This window comes from Mustela lutreola, chromosome 5, assembly GCF_030435805.1.
Source record: "Mustela lutreola isolate mMusLut2 chromosome 5, mMusLut2.pri, whole genome shotgun sequence".
NCBI classification, from domain to species: Eukaryota; Metazoa; Chordata; class Mammalia; order Carnivora; family Mustelidae; genus Mustela; species Mustela lutreola.
This window is the reverse complement of record NC_081294.1, coordinates 58,076,372-58,098,368: the sequence shown is the minus strand read 5'-3', so window position 1 is coordinate 58,098,368 and position 21,997 is coordinate 58,076,372. Positions and strand designations below refer to the sequence as shown.

At 46.0% G+C, this 21,997-nt stretch overlaps 1 protein-coding gene across 6 annotated transcripts in view; it reads right to left on the bottom strand.

The window, feature by feature from the left end:
- Window positions 1-21,997, bottom strand: part of TENM2 (teneurin transmembrane protein 2) — a 662,844-nt gene that overhangs the window by 104,056 nt on the left and 536,791 nt on the right. For all 6 annotated transcript variants that reach the window (XM_059174241.1, XM_059174242.1, XM_059174243.1 and 3 more), the window contains one exon: window positions 8,127-8,273. In XM_059174241.1, coding sequence (XP_059030224.1) covers window positions 8,127-8,273 — 147 coding nt within the window. The remainder of the gene's footprint in view (window positions 1-8,126; window positions 8,274-21,997) is intronic.

Genomic DNA, 21,997 nt, shown 5'->3' with positions numbered 1-21,997 from the left:
CAGTAGGGTCAGCCATACGATCTCTTGAGGGTGACTGGGTCCCTTTGGGGGTCACATGGTACAGAGAAAAGCATACTAGATCTAGAGCCAGGAAGCCTGGCCTCTGGCTTGGATCTGCCCTACCCTGCTGTTTGGCCTTGAAGAAGTTAATTCCCCTCTCTGGGTTTTAAACCTGCTGAGGACTCCGTATTTTAGTCTTTGTGCATCCGACATTTGCGGACTCCATGATTCCTGTGAATCAAAGAGGTAGCGTGCCTCAGCGTGTGTGGCTATGGAGTTCCAGGAATTGGGGCTGGCAGATCAATGATGAAGTACCGCAAGCTCAGGAAAAGGGAGGGAATTCCCCTGGAAAGGTCTGGTCTTTGCGGTGTTGGGAGGCAGGGGCAGGGCAAGCATTGCACACAGCTTTGGGACACACCTTGCAGCTTTCTTTGGATCCATACTTGGCCACAGAATTCTTGGCCCCTCTCCAATCCCCCAGAGCTCTTGGCTGAGAAGATGGAAAGTCAAAGAAAAGAGCACAGACCTTGGGCAGCTGCTCTTGCTGTGCTACAGAGAGCGTCTAGCTATTTAAAGTCCAACTGCTCCACTTTCCCCTGCTTGCACCCTGGCATTCCAGTGCATAAGCACTTTGTGGCAAAAATGCATTCCAAATCCAAAACGGGGGGGGGGGGGGGGAAGAGCTAACGCTAATGCTATTTTTCAGAATGCTGCAGAATTCGTGTTTCTGAGGGGAGGAGGGCGTTAAGCGCTCACAGATAGCCCTGCTCAGATCCCAGGCGCGATGGTCAGCGGCTGCGAGGGGTCCACGGAGAAGGCTCCTGGCTTGGGTTCTGAGTCCTGGTGTGGTGGCCTTTTAGCTGCGGGGCCTGGGTCTGCCACTCCACTGGTCTGGCCCTCAGTATCTGCCTCTGTGTAAAGGATACTAAGAGGCTCGTAGGGCACTTGTGGGCTATTATCACGATTTATTTGGGCAATGTGGGTAAAGTCTTAGTAAGTGCTCGATGCATCAGGCCCCTGACATCAAGCCAGAGATGCTCCCTGCTCTGGAAATGTCTGGACCCCTCAGATATGTCCCTAGGACATGTCAATCCCTGCACCAGATTTCTCCATTTTGGCATTATTGACATTTTGGGCCTAATCATTCTGTGTCGTGGGGGCTGTCCTGTGTATATAGGATTTTTAGCAGCATCCTGGGCCTCTACCCACTAGATACCAGTAGCCTCTTCTTTCTTCCTCCCTGCTGTGACTCATAAAATGTCTCTTGATGTTGCTAAATGTCCCTCTTAGAGAGTATAGTTGTCCTCGGTAGAGAACCACTGGTCTGGACTGAGGGGAAAGCTGTGAGAGCAAAGGAGCTAATCCTGGTACCAGGGCCCTTGAACCTTCATTCAAATGCTGGTCACAGGGACCAAGAGGGTACTTGCTACAATCTAGGCCATTTCTCTGGCCAGTGCAAAAATACGGGAAGCCAACAGAAGGAAATAAATATTACCACCAGATAAATCTGTGTTTTGATCTTTAATTCCCTAAAAGAAGTCCACAGTGGTTTCAATTAATTTTTTTTTGCAAATTATACATTTTAATCACAATTTTGTGATGAATACTTGATTTGTCATCTAATCAGGGAAAATATAATCCCTTGAGACACTTAATCATCATTTAAACTACTATAAACTTGATTAGGAAAGACTGAAGGTGTGATGTTAGATAAACTCATGAACTTTAAATACCTCCCCTTCCCCAACAAATTCCACAGTCAAATATATTGACTGTGAGAAAGTCTTCAGTGGGCAAGTTCTATGTTTGAGGTGACTTTTCCTGAGTCCTCTTTACAACCACAAAAATTCTGTACTTGTTTGAACTTTCTTCAGAAAACAGCCTCCAAATTTAGTTTCTATTTGAAAAGAAATGAGCTTCTGCCTTTAAAGTAGCCAAGTGTTCTATCACAGTGGTTATCTGGAAGCCTATTTTGCATACTGCCTTCTCTACCCTCTGTATCCTTGTCTGTGACATGGAAAAACTATGAAGAGACAAATTCATAGAACTTCTATGTCTCCTGTGACAACACAGACCATAGGCCAAGAAGATACAGATGGGATAATTTAAGAATGCAGCATTTTCTGTGAAGGAAACTCTACAGGGTGATGGGGGAGGGGTAGAGGTAGGTCAAGACAGGCAGCTAAGAACAGAAAATGGCTGCAAGGAGCCTGTCATGTCAAATGCCCAGATCAGAGCACTTCTGGCCCTGGATCAGCAAAGGCCCTGAGGTACGACTAAGCTCAGCATGTGAGGACGAGGGGCTGGTGGGAGTGGATGCGGCGGAGCTGCTGTGGAGGGTGGTGGGGGATGGGCAAGAGAGGAGGAAGGGGCACATCACAGAAGTCGCTCTAGGCTAAGGAGAAACATTTGATTTTGATTTTAACTACATGAGAAGCCCTTTGAGGGCACGGCATGATCTGATTTACCATTCAGAACCATCTCTCGGACTGCTGTGTGGAGGAACAGAAAGCACGGTGCCGGGGCAGCAGTAGAGATGCCCACCTGTTGGTTGCCCATCCATTACCCAGATGCATACAAAGCTCAGAACAGGGCTCGGTGCGTGTTAAGCTCTCAAAAATCTCACTGATTACAGTTTTTATATTCGATAAAGAATGAATTCTACTTTTTTTTTTTTAAGCCTCAAAAGAAAACTGACTCCCAAACCTCAGTTTCCTAAACAGAAGATTCTTGAGTCAAATACACTGGAAGATCCAGAATAAGTTCAGCACCCTGTTGCCATGTGGTCCTCAGTTGGGGTTAGTTCTGCTTCCCTCCCAAGGAAGAGAGACCCAGCGCCTGGCTAGCTGGCAGTGGCCTCAAGGCCACATTTCCCTCGTAAGCATTAGATATATTGCTTTCCTCTCTGGGAGCTAATTGGGGACTCTGTTTATGGCTCCAGCTACATTTGCCACAAGGTCTTTGGACTGCAAGGGGAATCCTCATCCAACCCAATTAATAGAGCAATGTTGCACTTCTAAGCTGTCCCCCACCCAACCAATCCATCAACATGATTCACACACATTAATCAAGGCATTTACAATGGGTTCACCAAGCTTTATCTCTCATTGGATGAAGAAATGGGACTATTTGGACTTGAGAACTATAACTCTTCCAGAGTCCCTGAAGTCCTGAGCTTGGCTCTGCTACATGCACCGACAAGGTGTTATTAATTAACAATTGAGATAAATGCCGGAATAGCATCCCTGAATCATGTCAAACCAATTTGGATGGTTATGGGATGGGGAAAGGGGGAGGAGGCGGTGGGCAAGGGGTGGGCTTTGTCTGTTCCAAGTGCTTTGGACAGACTCCAGTGTTATTTCTCCTCATTTAGACCTGGCTGGAGTGCCTGGAACTCAGGCCAGCATCCACATCTCTTAAACCAAGGCAGCCTCCTCTGGAGCAAAACAAGGAACCAAACTTCGCAGATGGAGGTAGGCTGCGGAATACTTTGAGGGAGATCTTAATTTAGGGGGAGAAGTGTAGAAGCTGCTGGTGGGTGGAAGGGCCCCCATCATGGGTTACTGACCACAGGTCCGTGGCTTTGAGTACTCTCCCAGGAGAGAGACTGAAGTTGTGGGGCTCAGTGTGGCGATGATGGGCTTCTTTCCTGTCCTGTGGCCGACAGCCATACACCATGACAGTCGCTTCTCTACACTCCCATGGAAGGACAGTCCTCCGCCCTGACAGCCCTCATGGTAATAACTACAATAACGTGTTCTACATCTTATCTCTTCAGATAGATGCGAACTCTTGGTGGACAGGCATCGTATTTGTCCTAGTATTTCCAAAGGCCTATTTCCAATGTCTAACATTTAGCAAACCCTCAAGGAACATTTGTTAAACCATCAGGGAGGTTATGGAGTGCTGACACGGGATAAGCACTGGTTAGAACTTCAGTGGTTATGGACTGTGGGAAAACGACCAGTTGGGTTCCATCTGTGTGGACTCAGCATCCGTTCTAGAAATAACAGCAACATGACCGCCGATAACATTAGAGCCGGCAGCAAGCGGCATGTGAGCGCGCTTCATGAACCAGGCGCTTAGTAAAATGGCCCTGCATACGCTCTGTCAGTGAAACCACACACCTGCTTGTGGAGTCGGCATTATCATGCCTACTTCACAGACAAGAAAACGGAGATTTGGAGGAGTCAGGTTAGTCCCAGAAGTGGGACCCAAGGACTGCTTCCTGAGCCCAGGCTCTTCCCCAGCACAATGGGACAGCATCACCTGAGCAACCAGAGAAGTGAGAAGAGAAGGAGCAAGAGTCTAGCTTCTAGTGCCATGTGAATGCCCCAGGAGACGCCGACAGCTCGCTAATTCATGAAGACAGGATGGGACGCGCTGTTACCCAAGGACAAGCTCCGTGTAGAAGGGCTTTCTCCTACCCCCTCCACGCCAGGCCTCCACCCACACACAGGGGAGAGGGCGTCTGATAGGATTCCAAGGGAGGCTGGGCTTTGTACAGACAGAGGGCCCGGGCTCCTGACTCAGGAAGCTCTGGGTGATAAAGGCCTGAGGGGAAGGAGTATGGCCTGTCTTTCCAGGCCAGGCGGTCTAACAGTGCTTCCCCACCTCGAGGTTCCCACTTTTAGAGGAAATCTACACCCTTTCTCCTACCCCTGGCTGTGATGAACTGAATCTCACACCTCTGTCGTGGTGGTGATAATTAAATATTATCTGCCTGTCCCCTGAAGCACATGTTGTGTGTATTCTCCGACTTTAATGAGCTGGTATTTGTCTTCTGGAAGCAAAAATATTTCTTTGAGTCTCTTCTTTTTCAAATTGGGGTGAGCAGTTCAAGTGAAGATCTTTCACTATTAAAAAGACAGTCTGCTTGCCGGCAGGTCTGTCGAAGCTGATTCTACCTCTCGGGGGCAATGGCAGGGACATCTCCTCCCTTCAGCATCGGCTAGTGCTTCCTGAGGTTAAGTTAGCGATCCCCTGGCTGTGGGGCATTGGGAGACTTTCAAAGCGATGGGATTAAGAAGGTAGGGAACGGGCATCAACTGTCTTTGGGGGATAGTCCTAGCCAACTTTTTCCAACAGGGCTTCTCAGCTAGGCACCCCAGAATACAGAAAACGTTTGAGTGAGAAGTTTCTCAGGTCTTCTAAAGATGGCACTTTGGTGGTACCTTTTTGGACACACAGGAGACAAGTCAATTTATTCTAGAGAATGAATCTCTCAGGACAATGGTTCTCAAAGAGAATCTGCCTCAGCATTACCTGGAAATTTCCTCAAAATTAAAATTCCTGTACCCCCACCCCCATACCTGTGGAATCCGGAATTCTGGGGGAAAAGGTTTGGCAATCTGTGTTTGTTTAATCAAGTGCTCCAGGCGGTTGTGGTGTCAGCTACAGTTTCTGAACTATGAGTGGCCACAAGGCACCAGGGACTAATTTTCTTCCAGAGGAACCCAGGTTGAAAAAGGCTGATAAGGGCTTCAAATATCTGTGTCCATATTTGGATCTATATCTATCTCAGTTTAAAATAAAAAAATATCTATCACTTTCAACTGAGATTTTTTTTCTTTTTAAACGTAGAGTGTTCCCAGATGAAAAAATGATTTGCCTCTTCCAGCTCACTGTGGACGAGCACTCTATTACTTCCCCATTCATGAGCTCAAAACAAATGTGTTCATTGCAGCTGCTCCCCAGGCCGGCATCCATCCTCTGACCTGCTGTCAGGTTCAGATAGCCCACAGCCCTGCCAGAGCGCCCAGAGCAGGAAAGAGCCTGGGGCAGAACTCCCACCCCCACCAAAACAAACACAAAAGTGATATAATTAGTGTGCTGCCGGATTGGATCTGGAGTTGATGAGGAGCAACTTTAATATTTATCAATAAACAGTAAAGTGCTTAGCACACCTCCTAGGGAAGTAATTAACCATAAAAAGGATACTCCGCACGGAGGAAATCTCCTCCAAAAAAAGAACTCAGTTAATTGTGAATTGCTTACACCGGGTGAGAGACAATCCGAGCGTCTACCTCTCTCACCTGACATAAGCAACTCTGAATTAACTGGGAGTTTCTTTTTATAAACACTGTGCAGAGCCTTTTTTTTTTTTTTTTCCTGGTGGCTAATTACTTCCTTGGGAGGTTCGCTTTAATAGTTCCCATAACAAGGCCATTATTGTCTTTAGCATAATCACTGCCTCATTTGCTTCTGTGCCTTGCCTTCCTGACGCTCTGCCTTTGCCCACCGGGAAGGACCCTGGGCTGCACGTGCCTACAGAGCAGTCCTCAGGCTTAGACCGTCCACCACCGAGCACCTCTCCCCCCTCCTTTCAGTTCTCCTGTGTCAGGAACTTGGGCTCTTGAAAGTAGCCACAGGGTTGGTAGAGAGGGATGCCGATGGTGCAGGGCGCGTGGGGGAGACTGAGTCAGTCCCCCTCCCCTACGTGCAGCATTCCAGCCATTTCCTATCTTTCCAGCTGCTGACACCTGCAGTGGAGAAGGGAGCCCGGACAGCAGCTCCTTTCTGGAAGAGGAAGGGAGCTGATGTGTAAGCAACTTCTTTGCTAGGTGAAATCACCAGGGACCAGACCTTATCAGGAGAAGTAATGCAATTTTGACTGTCTCTCTTGGGGGGAAAAAAAATGTATGGATATATGCTGTTATGGCTCAGTTCATTGAAAAATGAATTAAAGTGATTTCTATTTTGGCTCCATTTCAGGAAGCTAAATGAATGAATGGGAGCTCTGTAAATTATATCAGGCCTATAAACTTTTTTGATTGGTGTACTCCTACCATTGTATGTACATTTGCTTATTTATACATTATGTACAAGTATAACAGCAATAATAGATTATGTAAATTGCAAGTGTCTATTAAGATGATGAGGAAAAATAAAAACAGAGTATCTAGTACTTTCATGCATCACCCTGGTGGATTGCTCCCCTTTCAGGACACTACCTAAGCCGATGCCCTGGGGCCATGGGGGCAGGAGCTGATACTCTCAGAGCACAGGGATTGACAGGGCAGGACCAGATGCATTTCTATTAAGTCAAATAGTTGGATGCGTGGATCCTCTTACACCCTGAAACTACTTCTGCTCTGAGGGAATTCTGACCATTTAGTCGTTTTGGCGGGAGTAGGTCACCCACCTGTCCTGAATGTTAAGGCAGCATTGCTCCATAGTCTTAGGAAATCACGCAACCTGTGTGCTACCGCAGCCCCATTTAGCCCCAGGATCTCAGCACTCCATCAGGGATAATACAGGAAAATCCAGTCCAGAGGTTCAGAACAGGGATCGGCAAATTTCCCATAAAGGGTCCGAGAGTAAATATTTTAGGCTTTACCAGCCATGTGGTCTGTGTCCATCTCCTCAATGCTGTCTTTGAGGGTGAAGCATACATTGACAGGCATTGTTATGGTCCAATAAAACTTTATATGTACACACTAAAATTTGAATCCCACTTTGCACATATCTTGAAATATTGTTCCTCTTTAGATCCCCTCCCCCAAACTTTAGAAATGTAAAAACCATTTTGCTGCTCATGTAAAACCAGGCAGTGGGCTGGATGTGAGCAGCAGAGGTTATAGTTTGCCAGCCACGGGTCGGAACGCGGACTTTGGAGTCAGATCCGGGTCTGGGTTCCAATTTTACTATTGGTGGTTGACTTCTCTTAAAACAGCTACTTAACTGTGGTCTAAGCCTCAGTTTCCTCATTTACAAAGGAACATCTCAAACTGTCGTAAGGATGAAGGGATTGCCTGAGATGTCTGAGTCTAGCGTGAAACACATACTGTGACCATCACCATCGATTCATTTGTAACTCCCAGCCCCAAAGGCTCAGGCAGGAAGGCGCACCCAAGGGCCAAGCCAGGGCCCAGCCACCTTTCTGGGGGTGGTGTGTACTTGAAAATCCAAGGCCCGCTTCAAACCCCAGTAGTCCCAGCCCTTGTCTCCAGGAACCTCCCACTGGCCCAAAGATGCCCGTCCTCTGCGGCATTTACTTCAAAAGAAATGTTACAACAGCATTTGACAATAGTATGGGGGAGATCTTTCAGCAAAAATGACTCATGATGGAAGGATACACAATGCTCTGCACTTGAGGGGCTGGGAATGAGAAGACGCTTGCTCACCTCCCTCATTATCCTTGTTATCAGCACAGGAGGTTTCCATGGCAACGTTGCATCCGGGCCCTCTCCAGCCGGTCTGGCAGACACACTGCCAGCTGTTCTGACCCAGTGTGCATCTCCCGTTGCCGTTGCACAAATCGGGGCAGCCATCTGGTTGGAGAAATGCAGAGGATGAGAAGGAGGGGCGCGAGACCGCGCTGGGGCAGCAGGGGAGCCATGCAAAGGGGGAGCAAGGCCGCAGGGCAGCCACTGGGCCAGCCTCAGAGTGGGGCCCGTGCCTGCCTTCGAAAGAGTAGGGGAAGCAGGCAATGCATGCAGTCGCAAGGCACAGTGGGGTCCCAGATGCAGGGGATCCCCAATGACACTGACCTGTGTGAAGGGGTCTGAGGCAACCTTCCCAAAGTGGGGAATATTCCAGAAAACTAAACCAGCTCTGAGATTACAAACCTAGGTAGGCTGTAATTTCCAGCTAGTAGCTTAAGATTGAGGCTACCTCAAAAAAACACAAAAAACAAAAACCAAAACCCCTTTTCTCTTTCTTTCTTTCTTTCTTTCTTTCTTTCTTTCTTTCTTTCTTTCTTTCTTTCTTAGAAATACTTTCTGTGGAAGACAGGAAATTCTTTATCAACCCAGGATGGAGGCAAAGTGCCTTCCATCTTTCAGAATTTTAAGGATATATTTATATGAATGGATGAAGAACAGGCTGGTTCTCCTGGGCTATTCTTGTATTTTTGTAATATTTAGTTTTAAGGGGCACTTGAAAATGTTGACTGTTTATCATTCAACCTATTTATAGCATAATTTGAAAATACTGCTGAGTCGGAAGGCCATGGGAGGAGTAGGTACTTAGTGCCTTGAACAGGGAAAAGAGAAAAATGTGTATGTATATGAGGAATGAGGTGGCATTCGAGTAATTCTTATTTTGTGGTAAACTTTTCTTTCTTTCCTCTTTTTTGGGGGTGGGGAAAAGTATGAAATCAGCAGCCTGCCTAATTCCCTAATTGCTCCAGCACCTAAAACAACTGTGGCTACCACCCTTCTGACCTGAGTGGGGGGCCCGGGAATATGGGTGTGGGAAGATGAGAAAGGGTGGCAGGGGGCGGGCCACTAAAGCAGGGTGGGACAGTCTCCCCAGCAGAGCCCCTGCCACCCTCTAGAAGATGCAGAGAGCAGCACAGAATCGGTAGGATGTTGCCACCCTCAGAAAATCTACTTGCTGGCAAGAATTCCTGGATATGTTTTCATTTTTCCTTTAACAGCTTTATTGGGTCATAATTTATATACCATAAAATTCACCTGTGTTAAGTGCACAATGCAGTGACTTGTAGCAAATTTACAGAGTTGTGCAATCTAGGTGTGTTTTCTTACTTCATTTAAATAGACCCCAAATGACTATTAATGTCATTGTCCTCAGAAAGAGACTTCCCTGAATATCTACCTTTAATTCTGTCTCCCTCTCTGTCACCATGTCTATCTCCAGCTCTGTGTTTTTTTCTTTTTTTTGAAAGGTTTTATTTATTTATTTGACAGACAGAGATCACAAGTAGGCAGAGAGGCAGGCAGAGAGAGAGGAGGAAGCAGGCTCCCTGCTGAGCAGAGAGCCCGATGCAGAACTCGAACCCAGGACCCTGAGCGGAAGGCAGAGGCTTTAACCCACTGAGCCACCCAGGCGCCCCACTCTGTGTATTTTTTTTCAAACCACATGAAATGCAAGGTAGACTGGGTTGTGGTGGGGGGATGAAGAGCTCTGCAGTGAGGGAAGTCATTGATTTGAAACCATTCTGGCCCAAATCTTCTGAATCAAAAGCATGCATCTCCCCTTAGTTCTCCCTCCCATGTTCCAGAGGCCTTCGCCTGCCATCTTTCCTCTCTTCTCTTGAGTAACCCTCATGAGAATGCCAATAAACCCAATTTGTGCATGTGGCAGTGGTGGGAATTTTAAGGCCTCCTCCTCGGAAAGAAGGTTTGGAGGGTCTGAAAGTGAGTTGAAATGTACCTATAAATTTATTTATGGTATCTTACTTTTGAATGCTCATTCCCTCCCATCCTTTCCAGAATGTGGTATGGGGTTAGGCCCTGAGAGAAGAGGGTGAGTGAAAGAGGAGAAGTTCTCTGTGGGGAGATCTCTGTGAGGAAGCTGAGCTGTCTTGAGAGGGGAAAGCAGGAAACTGTTGCCAGAGAACCTGTTTTCTTTGCTGCAGTAGGTCCAGCACTGAATCCAGGATGCAAACGAAGCCTAAGTGCTTGCGTTCCTCCACAAAGACGTGCTGGTATTCACACCTATCCTTACAGAGCCCAGAGGCCCAGATTCACATTTCTATTCCTTTCCTTACCAAGCTGGTCCCCCCCCCCCAACCCCCGCTCTGGGCCCTGCCTGCAGAACCAGTGACATCCCTCTTGTTCAGACTGTGAGAATGTTCAGGGAGTAGAAGCCATCCCCAGTTTCAGAGAAATACCATAAAACATTTCTACAGGAGCAAAATGAGACTCGGTAGGAAAAACCCAAGGGACATTTCAGAGGTTCTCAAGGAATAGAGTCTATCTCTAACCTCCAGCCACCTCCAGCTTTACAATCTTTACCAGAAGAGTTTTGGTTGAATGGGTCACACGGAACACTATGACAGACCCAGCAACATTTGCTCAGCATGCCGTCTATTATATGTGCTTTGTTATTCAGCCATTTTGAGGTCTCATGTTTGACTAAAATCATGCCCAAAGTCTCAACAGAAGCCTCATTGTGTAGGAAACCCACGTCTACTACATAAAATTTAAATTTGCAAAAAACATTAGCACGTCAGTCAGAGATATGCACTCAAAATATCTGTGCTCTTAGACTGAAATGAAGCTTTTCCTCCCCCCTGCTCTTTCTCTCTTGATTTTTTTCTCCCCCCAACCAACTGAAGTGAGATAAACAGACCACAGTAGCAGGTTTTCTCCACATCATATGAGGAAGATGAAAACACGAACAGTGGGAAGCTGGCAAATCTCTGAGAAGTTTTGTGGTAGCTGGGAATTAATGGACAGGACTTTGCTTTTAGCTTGAAGAGGAAGAAAGTAGCCTTGGCAGGTGCATGGTGTTGCTAGGCAACCCCAAGCTGCCCCCAGCACAGGTTTGTTCTGCTGGTGGCCTTCTGAGGAGGTGATCTGTTGTGTTTATAAAGTGCAAAGCCAGCTTCTGCTTAAGGAAAAGCAGAATGTAGGAAGTAATTAGTCTGGAGGGGAAATGGGCATCAGGGGGCAACTTTCTTTGGAGAGGATGGACTGGATTGGACTGATGGACTCCTACCTGGGGATCCAAGAAATCTCCTCTGTGGAGTCTCCTGGATTTCAGGCTAGCACTGCTGATTTCCTTGAGTGTCCATCTCTGAGATCACTGATACAGAAAGTGATAAGGCACAGTTTCTGATTCTTTGCACAGCTAGACTGCTGGCTATCTGGAGACTTCAGGTTCTGTCGTGACTCTAGACTAGGGATTCTCAAATGAGTCTATTTATTTCCCTTTTCTTCTTCTGGAGGACATTGTCAAGTCTGGAGACATTTTTGAGGATAACAACTTGGGGACAATGGTACTGACATCATTTGCATAGAGGTCAGGGGTACTGCTCAACCTCCCACAGTCGACTGGACAGTCCCCACACCAATGATATGGCCCCAAATATCAATAGTGCCAAGACTGAGAAATCCTGCTCTTGACCTGCTCAAACTTAATCCTGCTCAAACTCCATGGAACCGGAGAGTTCCTTGTTTATTGTTGGATCGCAGAACCTGGTATTGTGTCATGCACATTGTAGATACTTGAATAAATGTTCGGTCAGGTTGTGCTAGATCATTTCAGCCTGCCTTATCTATAAACACTCCTGAGAGGCATGAGAAGATAATGGGGCCTCCTTCTTAAAGATCAAAACAGAAACTTCAAAGGCATCAGCAATGTCTTGGGCTGGTTCTATCAGACTTCCAATGCCTTTGACAGGATGGAAATGGTATTAATTTCTAAGACTTCCACACTCAGAATTTCAACCACTTAAAAAAAAAAATCCATCAACATAGTTACGAGGTAGGCAGGCTTTTTGCTTTGACAAAAATTAGACCTGAAGGAGAAATTTGGGATTGAAAAATCCCAACCCAAACACACCCTTACATTCTGATGACTCCTGAGTTTTCATCTCCAGACCTCTGATGCCTAGACCTGGACTCCAACTTGCATCTCAATGTCTCCAACTGTTTGCTAACAAGCATCTTAGACTCAAGAGAATTTAGCCTTTTTACACCCTCTCCCCCCAAATTCTGATCCCTTGATCAAGGAATGGCACCTCAATGTACTTTAGTGCCCAAGACTAAAACTCTGGAGTCATTTTTAACACCCTCTCCTGCCCTCCACCAGCTCTCTCATCTCTTATATTTAGTCAACAAAAAATTCCTGCCTGATTTTTCTCTTAATGACAAGAAGTCCTACCTGTCCTTCCTCCTAAAGATCTCTGGAATCTGTCCTCTGCTCCCACCCCCAGTGCCACTGCATTAATTCAAGTCTCCTCATCTTTCCCCTGGATTCTTGTGAAAGCCTCCTAAGTGGCCTCCCTGCCTCCAGTCTTATAGCATCATCCATTTCTCTCCGCTGAAGACACTGCTCAAAACACTTCCACAGCTTTCCACTGGCCCCAGGGGAGACCCTGAAGTCCTGAATCTGGCTAACAGACCTTACATGAACTGGTTCTCATGTTAGCCCATCTCAATACCACTTCAGGCTTTGGCGAGATCAAAGCTGTTTAGTCTTTCCTTTTCTCTTTCTTCATCGGCCTAACTTCAACACATTCTTTAGATCCCCACTCAGAAGTCATCTCCAGGAAGCCTTTCCAAAACTCCCAGATCCAGGCTAGATACACCTGTCATGGTGCTTTATTCTATAGCATTCTACCCTACACTGCCCTATTCTGCCCTACCCTATCCTGCCCTACCTTATTCTACCTTGCCCTATTCTGCCCTATTCTATCCTACCTTACCCTTTCATGTCCTATTCTATCTTAGCCTCACCTATCCTATCCTATCCTACCCTACCCTGGCCTACCCCACCCTATCCTAGACTACCTTGTCTACTACAGTGTATCGCAACTGTCTAACATCATGCTAGTCCATGTAGCAGCCATTCCTTAAGACATTTTACTGTACCTGCTGGAAAATTATTGTAATAAATGTGCACATAATCAACTATAATTTGAATGGTGCCCCTAGAATTGTGCAGTGTACAAACTGAACAGCTGCCCTGGGCACTCCTGTTATGAAGTAATTCCATCAGGGCAGGTGCCGTGTCTATCTTGTTTACTCTCAGATTGCTAATACTCAATAAATAGGGAAATGAACAAATGACTTCTGGCTGAACTCAAGGTCTCCAACATCTTTGGTAGGGGGGAAATGTGATCATCTCCAAGACTTTGTATACATTGAATTCCAAACAGTGAAAAATAAAGCCAAAAACCAAACAACAACAACAATAATCCCTCCGATGATGCAGTTACCAGGTAGGCAGGCTTTTTGCCTTAACAAAAATTAGGCATGAGGAAAATAATGTCTAAAGCACAGTAAAAAGGGGAGCATAAATGCGCTTGAAGAAAGCTATAATTACCATAAAAGGCTTTTCTAAAAAAGCATCAAGGAATGTTCTGCCATGTGCAGCAATTTAGAGGTAGAAAGAAGTGGCTAATCGTGTATAAGGGGTGGAAGGGGTGCCTGGTGTATAAGGGGTATGGAAAGAGAAGTAGGATCTTAATATTCAACATCGAGCACACTTTCGAAAAGCACAGAGGACAATGCCCCACCCAGATAGAAGTGCAAGTGAAAACACAAAAAAAGGCTTCATATAAATGCAGACAGATGACAAAGAAAGCTGGAGAAAGGAGACATCCGTGCCCGGCCAGAGACTCCTGGGGGAGCTACTGCATGCTGGACTAAATGCTGGTGGAAAGCCTTCTGTCAAGGGAAAACCTTACCCTGGTTTGGGGTCAGATACTTCTGGGATTAAAACCTAGATTTGCCCCTTGTTGTCTGTGTGACCTTGAGCTGGTAATGTCACCTCCTCCTCCTGTCTGTACAGTTATATATCTTACAAATTAATCTTATTTGCTGTCTTTCCCAATAGAACATAACCTGCAGGAAGGCTGGGATTTTTGTCTGGTTCACTGAAGCATTTTCAGTGTCTAGAAAAACAGTTGGCATATAACAGACACTCAGTAAATGTTTGTTGAATGAACAACTTAACAGAGATAATGATATTTTATAGAGGTGCCAGAGGGGTTAAATGAAATGATAAAAGTAAAGATTTGAGCATAGAACTTGGTATGTTGTAAATGTTCAATAGGTAGTAGCTCTTGTAGCTTGCGTACAGTTACAAACATTGTAATTAGTGGTAGGCTTTGCCCTGGGGCAGTCTTAGGTGCTGTTTTTCTACGTCTCACTTCCAGATCAGGAAAAAAACCCTATAAGCCTAACCTCTTTCAAGTTAAAAACAATAATAAAAACAAAAACAAAACTCTGGTACCCTCAGTGTATGACTGCATCATATCCTAGGAAATCCTTATGCCCCCTATGACCACCATCCAAGATGCCCAGTTGGTCTGCATAAGTGAGGAGAAACCCACGGAAGCTAAGGGCAATTCTGAGGGCCAGGAGAGTTCAAAGTAGAATAAATGGTGGCTCCTTCTCTTGGGCAGAATTGTACTTTTGCATGTTAGCTTAATCAGCGAAACTCTCTCCCACAACTCTTTTAACTCTCACGGTTTCCTGAGTGGGAGCTGTGCATTGTTGGACTTGAGAAGCAGATACACACTGGAAATATGGAATAGAGTTCTTCCATTGCATTCCAGAACTCTTCAGAATTGAAGACAGATGAGGTACTGGGAATGGGGGGGATCACTAGGGGTTCAGTGGCCATTTATACTAAACAGCAGTGGCAGACACTCAGAAAATTAATTTGGTGCTTCAAGACACTCTGGGGAAAGCTCCAACTAATTTTAGAAGACTGTCTGCCAAAGCAGCGTTTTGGTCCCTAGAAAACGGAAGGGCTTGTCTCTTGCTCACCTGGGCGAGGAGAAGGGAGCTGTGTAGGGACTCTGTGTCTAGGTACAAATTGGCATGGAAACTCAGCCACGAACCTGTGCTTGAATGGCTGCCCCTGCTTTGTTAGAGAAGACACGGAAAATCCAGAGGCAGATGGTTTCCTCGGTTTCAACAGCCTCTGTATATCTTAAAGGGTTTGCATAGGGGAGCGGATGGAGGATGCTGGGTAGGGATGCCTGGGAAGGCCAGTGATCCTTTCCATGGTTCGCTGCTTATCTTTTGCTCCTAAGGCAGAAATCACAGCAACAGAAGCAGCAGAGCCTCCATGAGGTGATATAAATTTGGATCCAGCTGTCTATGCTACATGTTTCCTGGACACACCTGGATTCTCACTGATCAGCATCATCTCTGTCTGCTCAGGAAAAGGAAGGCAGTAGGCTTAACCTTGGCCTCAGAGAAAATGGTGAACTTAAAAAAAAAAAAAAGAGAGAGAGAGACATATATATATATATATATTTTACTGTTTTGATGCTCTAAGTTCTTATTAACACATTTGTTTTTTTCAAAACAGTAGAAGATCATGGGGTGGGTGGGGGGAGGGAAGAAAACAGAGTTTAGGCGACAGTAAGTTGGAGATAGCTCTTCTTGGGAGGCAGGAAGCTCATGTCAATTATAGTAAATTCCAGACTGAATCATTATTACCCAGTAGAACCAGGGTCTCACACAAGCCTGTGCTTCCCTGGGGGGAGCCTGCTTCCTTCCTTGGAACATCCCCTTTCTTTATTACACTTCTCTACCATGGGAGGATGTAGGGCACCAGTGTGGGGAAAATCTTACCATGTTCCTAAGGCAAACACCAACTGGTACCACACTGAAATCTGCTAAAAGTCCCTGCCACGGGGTGGGGGGGATGGGCTTTCTCCCTTGACTTAGATAGGAACGGTGCATCTTAGAGTGTGGTCCTGGGGCCAGAATGTCATCTGGGAACTTGTTAGAAATGCACATGCTGGGGTTCCATTTCAGATGTATGGATCAGAACCTCGGGGCGGGGGGTGGGGGGAGGTGGGTCCTGGAAATCTGCATTTTGACCAGCCCTCTGGGGAATTCAGATGTCTGCTCTGTATGAGAACGAGATTTGGATTAAGTCTTGGATTAACTTTTGGATTAAGTCTTGAACCCCTAAAAGGGCCTTGAATGCATTATCTGCATTATCTGGCCCTGCCCATTTCTCCCTCTCAACTCATGTCACTGGAGGCTCTGCTCACTCAGGTTTAGCCGACCTGCCTTGTTGGGTTCTAGAATGGAGTCTGGATCTTCCTTTTGGGATTTTGCCCATCCCTGTCCCTAAACAATACTCCCCACACTCCGGCTAAAGCCATTCACGCTGGGATTAGCCAGCACTTGCTCGGAAGGTCCTTTGACTTGCAGCCTGGGTTGGTCCCCTGGAGTGATGTCATGGTACCTCCCACTCCTCCTCCTGTAGTCCTCCTGCCTCCATTCTGACTCATCCTTTCTTTCTGAGCAGCAGGTCTCAACCCGGCTGCACCTTAGAACAGAATTGGCCGAGAGTTCTGATACCAGGCTGCACCCCAATTAAATCAAAATCTCCAAGGAGGGGACTCAGGCATCAGTATTTTTATTTTTTGAGCTCCCCCAGGTGATTCCTGTGTGCGGCCGAGACTGAGAACCTGCAGTTTAGCGCCCGTCATCCTGGGAGCCTCGGAACCTCCCCAGAGCAAGGACTCCGACTTGGCGGGGTATAGCTCTTTTCCCAGTGCTCACCCCAGCGCCTAGCGTTGACGATATTTGTTGAGTGAATGCATCCATAAGCCACCTGTGAGATGTTTCTGCTGCTTCATTGTGCCCTCGATTCAGCAGCCAGGTAAAAAAAGTAAACCTTCCCTCGGGCCAGACCCCAAGCCCCTGGATGGATGGCACGTCCCAAGCAAAAGAAACAGCTGGTTGTAGTACAGGGTCCCAAACCAAGCGGACAACAGTGGCTGATGAGGAGTGCTGGGGTAGGTCTGTGCCTTTCAACTTGGAAGAAGCTGATACCTCCCGACTGAAAGAGACAGAATAGAGTACCCGGAGAGGTAGAAGAGAGCACGTTGGTAGATTAAGAGGGTGACAAGAGTCACACAAAGGCAGGGATGACAATAATAAGGAAGTCCAATGGTTTAATTTGGTTCTTGGAGGATAATCAAGTTGTTGTACCTCATGTTGCTTATTCCCACAGCTGTCCAGCGAATAATGAATGTGGTACCTAGCCTGTATGGAAATAGGGACAAAGCGCGACTTTGATTTCTTATTTGTTATTTTTAACCATCCAATTTCTACACCCACTGAGCATCCTTATAGCCACAGGAGGGTCATAAAAATACAAATAACATCTAGGAGGCCTGTGGGCACGGACTCGTTACTTACTGCAGGGCTGACGGCTTTCTTTTAACTAGTGTAAAATCAGGCTGGTGATAAATCGTCATATATTTTGTTGTTGTTGCTGTTCGCAGCACAACTCTAGGAAATGTAAGGAAATCACTAAATGTTTGTTTTTAATAGATGTGAAAAGAGCTGGGCCAAGAACCTACCCCAGAACTATGGGTTTTAAATTCTGGATTTTAGGATGCTTTTAATATAAACACCTCTTGGCTATACGATCTTAGGCAAAAATGATTAACTCCTTATTCCTTACTTTCTTCATCTGTAAAACCAGGGCAGTAAAAATACCTATTCCAGAGGGTTGTTGGGGTTTAAAAGAGAAAAAACCTATTGCATGCTTAGCATGATGTATAAATACATGTAAATATATCTAGTAATATGTAAGATGTATAAATCGTAAGTAAATGCACATAGTAAATGTTTCAGATCTGAAAGTTATTATTATTGTTTAAAATAACATCAAATGCTGGCAGAAGGGAGCTGAGGGGAGTCTTTGCTCTGCACTTGGCGATGAGGAGGGACTGTATACTATGGCTGAAAACATGGCTGTCAGTACAGCAAAGACCCCAGGAAGGTGCCCTCCAAAGACTGAAATGGAAATAAGGAAAATGAGGTAATTTCCTGAGAGTTCCATGAGTAAGATCAGCACATAATGGATGTGACATGTTACCTAAAGAAGTCCTCCTAAATCATAAGAGGCATGTGAGGTGCCCATGTAAACCAGGCTCAGAAAAGCATGTGAGCAGAAAGGGGTGCTCTGCCTGTGGTGTGGAGAGGGGGCCGTCGAGGGGGCAGGGCAGAGGACTGGCTTGATCGGGCTTGAGCTTCGAAAGCTTTCCTTTGTGCTGGGAAAACAGACTGAGGTTGAGGCAAGGACAGGGCCTGGGAGGCTGTGCGGGAGGAGGTCACGGGGACGATCTTGGTAAGCCATGGGGGCGTTTCGCGTGGTGTAGGCAGGTGCCCTGCTACCGGGACTCCCCGCAGCAGGGCCAGTCCTGTATGTGTTTAAGCTTCCCTACGCATCCCTCCAAAAGGAAAGACTTGTGGCACAGATGCAGAGCAAAAGATAAAATACACTGTCCATAAATAGCACTCCGGTTGACACAAACTTCATTTGGGAATCGGCAAGTAACCAAGGTTGGAGAGGCTGGGTTTTGTGATGATTCTGCCCTTCCGTCTATGTTGCTTTTTCATATTAAAGGCAACATCGTAGAAGTGAAAGGGAAGGGTACGTGGGTGGAGGGGCGCAGAGAACCGCGGGGTCACCCAGGCTCTCTCCCCAGGTTGAACTGACAATGTAACATGGAACAGCTCCAGCAAAGGACCGCGCTGACCTTCTTGATGTCGTGACCTGACACCAGAAGTTTGCATCAAGTCTGCCAGCATCATCTAGTTCTTCTAGGCAACAGAACTTCCTTGGGTCAGCCCTCCCAGGTTATTACTCCTGGACTTCAAAACCTTTTGCAATCTGTTTATCCCTATAGGTCAGCTTGACGCATCTGAATTGTGGCACTCGAATATACTTCAAAAACTCCATCGGTGCATCTATGAACCATCTGTCCGTCCTTTATCTATCTTTCATCTATCCATCCATCCATTATCTATTTGTGTATACATAAATATACACATATATTTATATTCAAGATGTCCTAACCAACAAATCCCTCCAAATCCTCTGAAGACTTGTTCTCAAAACACTACGTATTAGATGACCTCATACACTAGCTGTATTTTATCTTATTTTATGTTACTTTCTGCCTGTACAGAGACAATAAAAACATTTCAATCTTTCCTTTGTTTCTTCACCCTTTTTTTCTTTCCTCTGGCTAAAATGGCGGCTCCCAGCAGCCCTGTCCTTGTTCATTAATCCAGCACCTTCTATCATTCACTCCTTCCCGTCCTTGTGACCCACATAACCCCGAGTTCTGAACTTATCCTGTTCTTTGAAACTCTATCTGCATGTTTTGTTTTAGTCCTTTTCTTCACAGTGTTTAGCTGGTTAAGCACTTGAGGGAAAACTGGTTGTTACGAGGCCTTTATAAATTTTGTGATAAGTCTCGATCAGAGGGAGTATGAAGAATAAGGAGATGTTTGTTTTCTGAAAGCATATAGAATAGGAGTCAGAATCCCAACAATCTGGCCTGTGCTGTTCTCCAATTTTGCATAATGAATGTGCCCTTAGGAAGGCGAGAGCTTTCTCTTCGAAATCCTCTCATTTACAGAGAAACAAAAATCCCTCCTTTCAAATATATTTTAAACATGCAAAACAGCAGTATGTTTCTGTTAAGTCACATTTTAGCTAAATGGATAATTGAATGGTGAATGGGAGCTGCTACTCAGCTGCTAACCTGCAGAGTTTACACACACACACATACACACACACACTCCCAAATTGCAGCAGAGCAATCCCCAGGAGGCAGAAAGCATGACTGATTTTTCCAATAAAGCTGAAAAATCGATAATCCTTGTAGACGGGATGCTCGCCTCTCTAACCACCTCAGAGTCTCATCTCCCTCTGCTGTCCCTCCCAAACAAGCTTCCGTCTTCACCCTGGTACCTGTCACCAATTCAGTACTGCCAGGATTTACCCTGAGTTCTATTCCAGCTCTACTGAACGCACCTCTTAGAGAGGCCCTGCAGTGCATCTTGATTTAGAGATGCTTGGGTTTTATGTGACTCTGGGAAATGTTGTTTAGCTTTTCCAGAGCTCCAGTATGTTCTGATGTATGGCCGTGCATGCCTGCATGATTAATGGCACAGGCAAGGACTTGAAGCCTTCAGAGGTCACCCTGTGTGTACTGAATAATACAACGTGATCCAGAAATACCCTTGGATGAGAATCCCGGCTCCTCACAGATTCAATGGCATCGCTTGCTTTCATTGACATTGCCTGAGCCTTGGCGCCTCTCACTGACCGCGCTTCTGAGGAAAGTCACCACCCCCAGACAGACATTTCTGAGGAAAGTCACCTCCCCCAGACAGACATTTCTGAGATATAAAAGCAGAACCATTTGGGTTTGTTGGCTATTTCTCTCTCCAGTGTCAGAGATACCAGGATGAGGAGGAGGGCTGGGAGCACAAGCGGCCGATCTGCCAGACTCTGACAGGACTTCCGGGTTCAGGGGATCCAGGCGCGGGCGTGAAGCAGATGAAGCTTCCATGCAAAATATGCTACGGTGTGCAAGGCTGTGGCTGAGAATTTAAATGCACCAAAGTCAAGAGATTCAAACTGATGGTTCCCACAGTAACTATAACTCAGTTCTCTGGTGAATATAAAATTAACTTTATTGCAAAACATGCTGTTCAATTTACGCCTTAATATAGTCATGGCAGAGTTACAGTTGCCGTGAGAACGCTAACTCTGAATTGTTTTGAATAATTAATTTAATGAAAAGTTGGTAGAAATGTGAACTCTGATAGAAAGTCAACTTAAATTTAGGGAAGTTGGCCAATTATGCCTGTGCTGAGGAGTGATGATTCATTTTGGGAATCTGAAAGAACTTGGTGCACTCTTTGGCCTGGGGGTGCTGGTAAAGCAGAGAACCCCAAAGTATTACCAAGTGGGGGACAGCCCCCCGATCACTGAAGAAACATTCGTGCAGGTGGTGGTGACTTTACCAGTAAAGGAGGGTGCCCCCGGGTGCCCATACACTCTGATTTCATTGCTGGCCTCCAGAGAAAGCCTCTTGCCATAACTAGCTGGGATCAAAATAGGCGATCAAAACAGTCTGTGGTAACACCTGGTTTCTGTCAAATAAACTGAGGGTTAGAGCTCACCTCCCCCTGGCACTGACAGTTCAGACTTACCCCAAGGGCTTCACCTCTCTGAGCAGTGTTCTCACCTGTACGATGATGAGGACAATTTCTACCTCACAAAGCTGATGTGAGGATCAGGATATGAGAAAGTGTGTTAAGAACCGAGCACAGGGGCTGGCAAGTTTTACGGCCGGTATTCACTAACTGCTAGCTGCTTTTATCTGAAGAGGGAGTTCAGCAAACGAGTGAATTCAAAACACACACAAAACCAGCTCTTCGGCCCATTATTGCCGTCTAAACGGATTTGGTACAGACCGAAAGCAGCCGGCAAGGGGGGTGAGAAAGACAGAGACATGACTTGGCAGAAAGTTTCCTAAGCAGGAGTTTGTCTTCAGTAAAGATACTCGAGGCCACTTCTACTGAAGTTCTGGAAGCAAATCAATCTATCATTTCTTCTACCAGATGAATCTCTCTCCCCTGGTTCCTCAGGAACCATTTGAGATCTTTTCCTCCGAATTCCTCTCCTCATCATGAAATTTTAAAACCACAGATACACTCCAGATCTGCTTATTTGTTGCATAGATATCTGTGCTTTATGCATAAAAAGGGTAAGATTTCTCGACTTGCTCAAA